The sequence below is a fragment of the Coregonus clupeaformis genome, chromosome 6, assembly GCF_020615455.1.
Source record: "Coregonus clupeaformis isolate EN_2021a chromosome 6, ASM2061545v1, whole genome shotgun sequence".
Lineage (NCBI taxonomy): Eukaryota > Metazoa > Chordata > Actinopteri > Salmoniformes > Salmonidae > Coregonus > Coregonus clupeaformis.
Genome location: NC_059197.1, coordinates 45,290,988 through 45,301,738, shown reverse-complemented (window position 1 = coordinate 45,301,738; position 10,751 = coordinate 45,290,988). Strand labels below are relative to the sequence as shown.

The window sequence follows — 10,751 nt, the reverse complement described above, 5'->3', positions numbered from 1 at the left end:
TCAAGGTTTAAAAATCGTTATTTAACCTGTCTCCTCCCCTTCATCTACACTGATTGAAGTGGATTGAACAGGTGACCTCAATAAGGGACCATAGCTTTCACCTGGTCAGTCTATGTAATGGAAAGAGCAGTGTTCCTAACGTTTTGTAAAACCTAATCGAAGAAGGACAGAGCAATTAAATGGACTATCCAGTGAAATAATATGGTACTAAAAAACAATGTCTAGAAGTTTAGGCTGTTACAAATGTATTGAAATAGTTGTGCCTGTTGTTCACACGCGTATCTGCCCTCTCATTTGGCTATAATGGCCCCACCTGATCTACATTTACATTTCAGTAATTTAGCGGTTCTCTTCTGCCTTTAATCTGCCTTTAGTCATTGAGGACATGTATTTCCATTGAGGGGGTTCGTTTATCTGGCCCGCGTTACCCAGGTGGGGGGAGTTTATACCGGGTGAAAAGTGATTGCATTTGTTTTGGAACCGGGCTGCCTCCCGGGCTTGAGCCAGGTACCCCGCTCTGGCCGACAAGAAGTCGGTTCAAAACAAATGTGATGTAGTTAAGCACGTGGTGGAAAAAGTACTCAATTGTCATACTTGAGTAAAAGTAAAGATGTCGTGACAGGCCATTGCCCGGTTCAAACGGCCCATCTTAATAGAACTCAATGTTTGAGCGGTCACTCGGCTATCTTGTCAATATAATGGATCATCTTTGAGGACACTCACAATTGTGCAAACAGAAATGTTCTGTGCTAGAGAGGCAGGTTGAGGTTTCCAGGGTAAGAGTAGTGAAGAAGTTGTCATATGCTGAGGCAGTGAAGAAAGTAGAGGAAGATGGGTCAAGGGGGAGGAGTGGTGAGAGTAGTAGATATGTACCAATACAGAGGGATAGGACAACAAGTGATATATGTTTCAGTAAGATTGGATTTTTAGCATTTATAGCAATGGTTATTAATTGTACTGCAGGGATGGAACGTAAGTCGAAGAAAATTGAGGTTGTGGTGGCAGCTGCAGAGAGATATTTGGGTGTGCTTGAGACTTGACATCAGAAGAGTTACAGTGAGTGTTAAGTGGTGATGTCCCATCATTTCAGGTTGAGGGCATGAGGTAGGAATGAATATATTTAAATAGCGGAGTAGGGTGGTGTTAATTATTAATAATATTTTTGAATTTGTGAGTGTAGTGTTAGATGGTAGGGTATTTCTTTATTTTATTTTTCAAGCAAAATATAAGGGAGTTGTAAACCTGTCAAGTAGGTGGCGGTAATGTAACACATTGGATGCCAAACCTCATCGAATAAGAGTTTCTGTTTACTGGCTAGGTGATCATTGTCCTCGACGCTACTGAAGATGGATTTACTTCATATTTTGCAGACGAACTTTGTGTCTATTGTAATGGGCTTAGTCGTTATTATTTTACTGTGGATGAATCGAGGCAAACAAAGCAGCTCACGTTTGCCGCCCGGTCCTGCACCGATTCCTCTGCTCGGTAACTTGTTACAAATGGATGTGAAGGCGCCTTACAAGCTCTACATGGAGGTCAGTCAAATCCTTGCGGTAGATCACTGTAAAGTTATTTAGAAAATATGCAGAATCAGGGTGTAGAATGGAATATAATTACTTTTCCACAGAACTTGGCAAAAATATTAAATATTTGCATTTATACAAGCTAAATGTAGGCTAGATTATTATTGTTTTACATTATTATTTTCTGTGTTGGTTATTGGAGCAACAACGCGGTTCATTATTCTCATGTGACTGCGTTTTATACAGTTACTAGCATACTGTAAGTTATTTAATTGCTCACTCAGTAGTCATCCAAAGTATACTACATGCATGCATATGAGAACTGAAAAACGATATCGCTATCACCTCAGTAGCAAGGATATCTGCTTGTTTGTGCTGTCGAAGTTTCTGGTGTCTTGGTTTTCTCGTCTTAGTTGTCACACAGCGTGCTCAAACACATAGCCTTTGTGCATTTACTACTACTACTACTACTACTACTACTACTATTACTGTGAAATGCAGTGAGGAAAATGAAGTACAATTCACATCTTGCCAAATTTTGACTTTTTGTGTAATGTGAGGTCATGATAATGTAGGTTAACTTTTGGTTGAACAGATTTTTGGTTGCCATATACTTGTTAATTATTTACTAGTTAACCATCCTTTACAGACTTTGCCCTTCTAAGCAAATTATTGCTATCTCTGAGGCTTCCAATGCCAAACAGAGTAGACAGACATGTCCTGGTTGATTATATTACTATGGAAAAGGTGCTTCTGTAGAATATTTGGGAACATAAAATAACATGTATTACAAACGTATTTGTACACATTTTCGATATCTAAGGGAGTATAATGTACTCTATCAAATTTCCACTGCATCCTTGGCTCTCTTGGGTCTCTCCACCACTTATCCAAAGGAATAGCAAGGCCACAATAATTTCACTTCCATGTCATACATCCCAGGACTGTCAGCAGTGCTCCATATAAACCTGGGATCTGAAACATCACTATGCTGATCACCTAACTATAACTCTATTCTTCTTCTCTCCTCAGCTCAGTAAGAAGTATGGCTCAGTGTTTACTGTATGGCTGGGCTCCAAACCTGTAGTGGTGGTCTCTGGCTATCAGGCTATCAAGGATGCGTTTGTCAACCAAGGAGAAGAGTTCAGTGGCAGAGCCAACTACCCCGTGATCATGGCAATCTCTAATGGATATGGTGGGTGGTTTTTAAATGGGAGTGGGTGGGTGTCATTGACCTTGCCACAGTCAGTCTGTGTGGAAATTGACAACTTAGCAGGTAACTGTTGTCACAATAGGTTTTGTTATGCTCTTCTAATTCTACATCTTTGTGCTTCTGTCCAACTCTTTTCTGTAGGGGTGTTGGTGAGCAGTGGGAAGAGATCTAAAGATCTTCGCAGGTTCTCCCTGATGACCCTGAAAAACTTTGGGATGGGGCACAGGAGCATCGAAGAACGGGTCCAAGAAGAGGCTAAGATGTTGGTGAAAGCCTTAAGTGAATATGGAGGTAGGTTGTTTTTCTTAGTATTTTTATAGCATTTGAAATATATTTTATAATAACTTTATGGGCAATATTACTCAGGTTGTTGGAATGTGAGAAACTGAAGATAAATGGTTTATTGCAGAATATAGTAATAGTAAAACCCAGGGGTGTACTGGGTATTTTGTTGTTTATTTAACTAGGCAAGTCAGTTAAGAACAAATTCTTATTTCCAATGACAACCTACCAAAAGGCAAAAGGCCTCCTGCGGGGACGGGGGCTGGGATTAAAAATATAGGACAAAACACACATCACGACGAGAAACACAACAACACTACATAAAGTGAGACCTAAGACGACAACATAGCAACAAAACTTGACAACATGGTAGCAACACAACAAGGCAGCAGCACAACATGGTAGCAACACAAATCATGGTACAAACATTATTGGGCACAGACAACAGCACAAGGGCAAGAAGGTAGAGGCAACAATGCATCACGTGAAGCAGCCACAACTGTCAGTAAGAGTGTCCATGATTGAGTCTTTGAATGAAGATGGAGATTAAACTGTCCAGTTTGAGTGTTTTTTGCAGCTCGTTCCAGTTGCTAGCTGCAGTGAACTGAAAAGAGGAGCGACCCAGGGATGTGTGTGCTTTGGGGACCTTTAACAGAATGTGACTGGAAGAACGGGTGTTGTATGTGGAGGATGAGGGCTGCAGTAGGTATCTCAGATAGGGGGGAGTGAGACCTAAGAGGGTTTTATAAATAAGCATCAACCAGTGGGTCTTGCGACGGATATACAGAGATGACCAGTTTACAGAGGAGTATAGAGTGCAGTGATGTGTCCTATAAGGAGCATTGGTGGCAAATCTGATGGCCGAATGGTAGAGAACATCTAGCCGCTCGAGAGAACCCTTACCTGCCAATCTATAAATGACATCTCGGTAGTCTAGCATGGGTAGGATGGTCATCTTTTTATTATAGTAAAGACATGTAATTTAAATGTAAACATTACCTTTTAGTGCTGAGCGGTTAGTGCTGTTTGAGGTCGTTTCGGTTAGATTATTATGACATGCCATACTCTTTTTGTCCAGACAGCATCAGATACATGGGCTACACATACAGTTGAAGTCAGAAGTTTACATACACTTAGGTCATTAAAACTAGTTTTTCAACCACTCCACAAATTTCTTGTTAACAAACTATAGTTTTGGCAAGTCGGTTAGGACATCTACTTTGTGCATGACACAAGTCATTTTTCCAACAATTGTTTACAGACAGAATATTTCACTTATAATTCACTGTATCACAATTCCAGTGGGTCAGAAGTTTACATACACTAAGTTGACTGTGCCTTTAAACAGCTTGGAAAATTCCAGAAAAGTATGTCATGGCTTTAGAAGCTTCTGATAGGCTAATTGACATCATTTGAGTCAATTTGAGGTGTAGCTGTGGATGTATTTCAAGGCCTACCTTCAAACTCAGTGCCTCTTTGCTTGACATCATGGGAAAATCAAAAGAAATCAGCCAAGACCTCAGAAAAGAAATTGTAGACCTCCACAAGTCTGGTTCATCCTTGGGAGCAATTTCCAAACGCCAGAAAGTACCACGTTCATCTGTACAAACAATAGTACGCAAGTATAAACACCATGGTACCACGCAGCCGTCATACCGCTCAGGAAGGAGTCTCCTAGAGATGAACGTACTTTGGTGCGAAAAGTGCAAATCAATCCCAGAACAACAGCAAAGGACCTTGTGAAGATGCTGGAGGAAACAAGTACAAAAGTATCTATATCCACAATAAAACAAGTCCTATATTGACATAACCTTAAAGGCCGCTCAGCAAGGAAGAAGCCACTACTCCAAAACCGCCGTTAAAAAGCCAGACTACGGTTTGCAACTGCACATGGGGACAAAGATCGTACTTTTTGGAGGAATGTCCTCTGGTCTGATGAAACAAAAAATAGAACTGTTTGGCCATAATGACCATCGTTATGTTTGGAGGAAAAAGGGGGTTGCTTGCAAGCCGGAGAACACCATCCCAACCGTGAAGCACAGGGGTGGCAGCATCATGCTGTGGGGGTGCTTTGCTGCAGGAGGGACTGGTGCACTTCACAAAATAGATGGCATCATGAGGAAGGACAATTATGTGGATATATTGAAGCAACATCTCAAGACATCAGTCAGGAAGTTAAAGCTTGGTCGCAAATGGGTCTTCCAAATGGACAATTTTACATTTACATTTACGTCATTTAGCAGACGCTCTTATCCAGAGCGACTTACAAATAGGTGCATTCACCTTATAGCCAGTGGGATAACCACTTTACAAATTTTATTTTATTTTATTATTTTTATTTTTTTTGGGGGGGGGCATCACAAAGCCCTGACCTCAAGCCTATAGAAAATGTGTGGGCAGAACTGAAAAATCGTGTGTGAGCAATGAGGCCTACAAACCTGACTCTGTTACACCAGCTCTGTCAGGAGGAATGGGCCAAAATTCACCCAACTTATTGTGGGAAGCTTGTGGAAGGCTACCTGAAACATTTGACTCAAGTTAAACAATTTAAAGTCAATGCTACCAAATACTAATTGAGTGTAGGTAATTTAGGTAAGAATTTGTTAAAATTAAATATTTGTGTTTTCTCTGCCCTGCTTTAAAAGTGCCTCCATTGCTGCAGCTTAATTTCAATGAAAGTTAAGTTTGCAATTATATCGCATGAAACAATGCACAGGAACTCTGTCAGGGTGGAATAGTCCATTATTATGAACCAGTCCATGGGTGATTAATGACACTTGTTTCTACTATTATGATAAAGTTGTATTTATATTGATATGAAATATATGTATGGAAATAAGTTATTGGTCTATTATGAATTGTTACTCTGCTGTATGGGTTCATTTTGGAAGCATTTTTTTGTCAACAATGTGGCCTCATTAACTTGGGCACAGCGGCCAGGCAAACCCACCCCCCATGCTCCGCTCGAGGCCCCCCCCACCCAACCCCGCTGTTGTGGGCTGCTCAACTCGTTGCTCTCATTCTGTCTTGCATCAGCAGGTTGGTTCAGAAGTAGCAAAATCTGCAGGAAGCTTTAAAGTTGCAAGGGAAATGGGGAGGGAGGGGGGTTTGCCTGGCCGCTGTGCCCAAGTTAATGAGGCCACATTGTTGACAAAACAATGCTTCCAAAATGTATCCATACAGCCGAGTAACAATTCATAATTTATTATGTTCAGTATGAAAATGTTTGCACTCACTAACTGTAAGTCGCTCTGGATAAGAGCGTCTGCTAAATGACTAAAAATGTAATTATGCACAGCTCACTAGTGAGGCCCCTTGATGATGTGAGCCCTGAGGCAATTATCTCTTCTGCATAATGGTAAGTCCGCCACTGGTAAAACCTCCCCAGAACAAAACCAGACAGAGCACATTGCCAAGACCTGCCACTCCCTCCAGGACCCTAGGGATGAATTCCAAGGGAGATTTAATATTTTGTTTTGTGATCAGTGTAACTGAGAACTGGGGCGGGGTGAATGTTTTAACAGATCAGGAAGTAACTGTATACATTATTCTCAGTATTATCTTCACCAAGCTTTTCACACTAAACATGTAATTGAAAAGGTGCCGTTTTATTTTAAAAGACATGGAAAATCTAGTGTTTAATTCAAAGGTAGTTGTTGCTTCTCACAGCTATTTCTAAAAGTTTCACTATCACAATATTATACTGCATATGGATAACCAATCATGTATTTAAAGGTATATTTTTGTGCTTGCCTTCCTTCTCTGGTCTAGATTCAGTTGTCAATCCCAAAGAATTGCTTTGCAATTCTGTTGGCAATGTGATCTGCTCCATAGTCTTTGGGCACAGGTTTGAAAATGATGACCCAATGTTTCAACTCATCCAAAAGGCTGTTGATTACTACTTTCATGTCCTAAGCAGCCCTATAGGAGCGGTACAGTAACTTTTCAGTTCATCTCTTTTCATAGAATCTTCAATTGCTCTCAACACCCTAACTTGTACTAAATTGAAGCTCTATCACAGTAATTGCACAAAAAGGCCTTGGGCTGGCCAATCCATTGTTTCCAGTAACAAAAAACCCTCCCCTTTCTTTCAGATGTACAACATGTTCCCTAGAATCGTTTGGTGCTTTCCAGGCAAACACCATGAGATGTTTGCTATCGTAAACAAGGCCAAAGATTACATACAAGGGCAAGCAGAAATCCGTCTTAAAACCCTGGACACCTCTGACCCTCAGGACTTCATCGAGGCCTTCCTGGTTAAAATGCTCGAGGTAGAAAACGCGGCATGATCCTCACATTGGAGGTTGAACCTCTTACACATTATGAAAATATGGAATGTGGCTGGAATTAAGATACCATCCATGTCCACTTATGTTTGGCTATCAAGACTGAATAGACAAATGAGAAACCCATCTCTGGTTTTCCAATGTATTTAGTGGCAATAAGTATGTGGCGATGGCATCAACTAGCCACCAGATGTCTATGTATTCTTGCATAGCTGATGTTAGCGGCCCATCTCTGGGTCGCTAACATCAGCTATGCTCCAAGAATGTGGCGATGGCATCAACTAGCCACCAGATGTCGCTGTTCACTTGTATAACTGATGGCGATTTATTCTCTTCTCTTAGGAGAAGGATAATCCCAACACTGAGTTTAACTATGAGAACATGGTGATGACTGCATGGAGCCTGTTTGCTGCTGGAACAGAAACCACATCATCCACCCTAAAACACTCATTTCTGATGATGATGAAGCACCCTCACATTCAAGGTACCCTATCTACCCAAGTCTTTATCGATTGCATCCAAGTCTCCTAGACCTATTTGATAACACTGTAATCCAAAAATAATAATCTTGTACTATAAATTGTTTGAAATGTGTTATTACAATGTAGTTACATGTAATAACTCTAACAACAATCCATACATGGTATCAGTGCAACGTAATGTAAAGTGTGACCTAAATCTTCTTAAGAGAGAGTTCAGAAGGAGATAGACGAGGTGATTGGCTCAAGAGTGCCCACGGTTGACGACAGAGTTAAAATGCCCTACACGGACGCTGTCATTCACGAAGTCCAGAGATACATGGACCTCAGTCCCACCTCTGTCCCCCACAAAGTGATCAGAGATACAGAGTTCTATAACTACCACATTCCAGAGGTGACCACAATTCATGTAACTGTAGCAACACTGAATGTTACATTTCACCATATCTTGTTTGACGTGGTGGAACTGTTGTTCAAAAAAGATGATTTACATTTTACTAATCAACATGCAGTTTCCATAGCAAGTGAATGGTGTTATTTTGTCATTTTTTCAGGGTACCATGGTCCTGCCTCTGCTGTCCTCTGTGCTTGCTGATCCCAAACTGTTTAAGAACCCAGATGAGTTTGACCCAGAGAACTTCCTGGATGAAAATGGATGCTTCAAGAAAAATGATGGATTCTTCGCTTTTGGAGTAGGTAAGATCATGCTCCAAGTAATTTGTGGATTGTGAGTTCTAGCGGTCTAAGCCTGATATTACGTCTTCTATACAGGATTAGTTAATGTTTGATATTGTGAGCTGCATAAGGATTTGGAGGATGAGGACATTCCATGTATTTATTTCTGTCAATGGTGGGTGCCAGAAGGTATGCGTGCCAAGATAGCTGGGGGGCCACTGGTGCTAATCTTAGAAGGAGTACGTGATGGAATATCCTGACTAGGGTGCAAGACGATACCATATAGGGTGATGCGATTGTGGTGAGGAGTGACACTCAATAATGGTTGGCAACTGTTGGATAGAATTAGCTTGCAAACAGGTATATAAGCTAAGAGATTTCCTTTGTTCAGGAGTTCAGATAGAAAACGGCACGTGGGTGGCCCATTGCTATGTGAACCCGGTACCGCAATATTAAATACTTTGAATCAACTCTCCATGTAAGTGTGTTGTGGAAATTCAACGCTATACTTTATTAACAATCAAAGTACATACAGAGTTTTTGTTGAATCAAGACTTACTTTATTGAATTTCAATAAAAGGAAGCTGGTCTCTCCCTCTCCATCTTATATAGTGCCCTCCACACACCCTAGCTTTAAAATCCCTCCCTCTTCAATTTCCCGCTCTTTTATTGCTTCCCCCACTCCCTTTGTCTATGGTGGCGGCTAAATTCGACTTTCATTCAGTTCAGAATCAATAGTAATACCCTCAATCAATCCCTTATCTTGCAAAAACACTAATGTTTAGTTTAAACTCTGTTCAACCCTGGTGCCGCTCTTTATCACTTTGTTTGAGGAGAGAGACAAAAGGCCACAGGATTAAGTTCTTGCCTAGCCACAGAGAATGTTAACTATATGTTCATGATTAACTCAGTTTTATCTCGTAGTCCACTAAAAAATGTGTTTAAGTATCTTCTTGCATACTGAATTACTTGATGCCAGAGAAACTCATCATAACAAAGCTACTGCCTCTCTGGAGCACATGTACTTTGTTCCGCTGCCAGCATGGGTTTGAATCTGACCCACTGCTTTTCAGCACACTCTCCTAATAACTTTCCTGTATCTCTCTATCCTATCCACAAAAAACATGAAAAGATATGAGAGGATTGGGGCTGCCCTAGCCTGGTGGAACCAGCCTGATCCACCAGCCTAGGACTCCCCCACTCATAAAAAAAAAAAAACAGTTCAATTCAGTTATAGGCTCAGCTGACTGACAATGACCTCTCCTTTCTCTTGTTCCTCAGGGAAGCGGGTGTGTCTGGGAGAGGCTCTGGCCAGAGTGGAGCTCTTTCTCTTCTTTACCTCCCTCCTGCAGCGCTTCACTTTCACCGGCACCAAACCTCCAGAGGAGATCAACATCGAACCAGCGTGCTCCAGCTTTGGCCGCATGCCGCCTTCCTATGATTGCTACATCAAACTCAGGGCTGAGGAGTGACCACTCTACTGTGGAGCAGCCACAGGCTGAGCTTCACAGGCAGCTGCTTGTCATTGTACAGTAACCATAGCCTTAAATTGACCACCTTTTTTTCTTGTAGACAACTATAGACAGGGGTTAGTGAGTTGTATATCTTGCTATTATCCTCTGGTAGGATCTCTGAGGTATGGCTTGTTATTTCAAGATGAATTTCTGTCCACAAATGTATTTTTTTAAACTTGTTTTTGGTCAGGTTTCAAGGATTCCCTTCAGAGATGTTGGTTACCATATCTCTATATTGTTGATCACATTCCCCTGCTTTGTACCCTTGTAAAATAGGAAAAAATGTCAGCGCAGGTCAATAAGTTAGGATTAAGTTCTCTATTCAAATGTTATGGTGAGAGGACTAAAAGTTTCTGGTGGTAAAATGTAAGCAACTGAAATTGGTATTGTTTTGTAGGTTGCTGCGCGGTTAGGACTGGGGGTCACAATATGTTATTCTGCTTTTGTATTCAACATGATTGATGTATTGTAACACAACATTTGGTTGTCACTTTTGCTTCAACTAATAAATAGTAATGCACATTTCAGCCAGATCACCACAATATATTTTGTGCGTCCAGACCTGTCATTTAAAAGCGAGCTCTGTTTGGATTACTTGGCTCACATATAACTGTCATATTGGCAGTGTAGACATATCCGTGTAGATCTATCATATCTGTTCCACAGATAGGGCTGTTACGTGACCGTATTACCGCCACACTGGCAGTCACGAGTCATGATGGCAGTCAAATACCATGTGACCATTTAGTCACAGTAAATAGGCTTCTCCAAGCTCTGAT

At 41.1% G+C, this 10,751-nt stretch overlaps 1 protein-coding gene across 1 annotated transcript; it reads left to right on the top strand.

Moving 5' to 3' along the window:
- Nucleotides 1–1,301: 1,301 nt before the first annotated feature.
- LOC121567426 (cytochrome P450 2M1) lies at nt 1,302–10,499 on the top strand. Its single transcript, XM_041877459.2, has 9 exons — nt 1,302–1,535; nt 2,556–2,718; nt 2,878–3,027; nt 6,790–6,950; nt 7,113–7,289; nt 7,647–7,788; nt 7,993–8,177; nt 8,338–8,479; nt 9,740–10,499. Exons 1-9 carry the CDS (start codon nt 1,347–1,349, stop codon nt 9,928–9,930), a joined length of 1,500 nt encoding a protein of 499 aa, XP_041733393.1. The 5' UTR covers nt 1,302–1,346; the 3' UTR covers nt 9,931–10,499.
- The last annotated feature ends 252 nt before the right edge of the window (nt 10,500–10,751 follow it).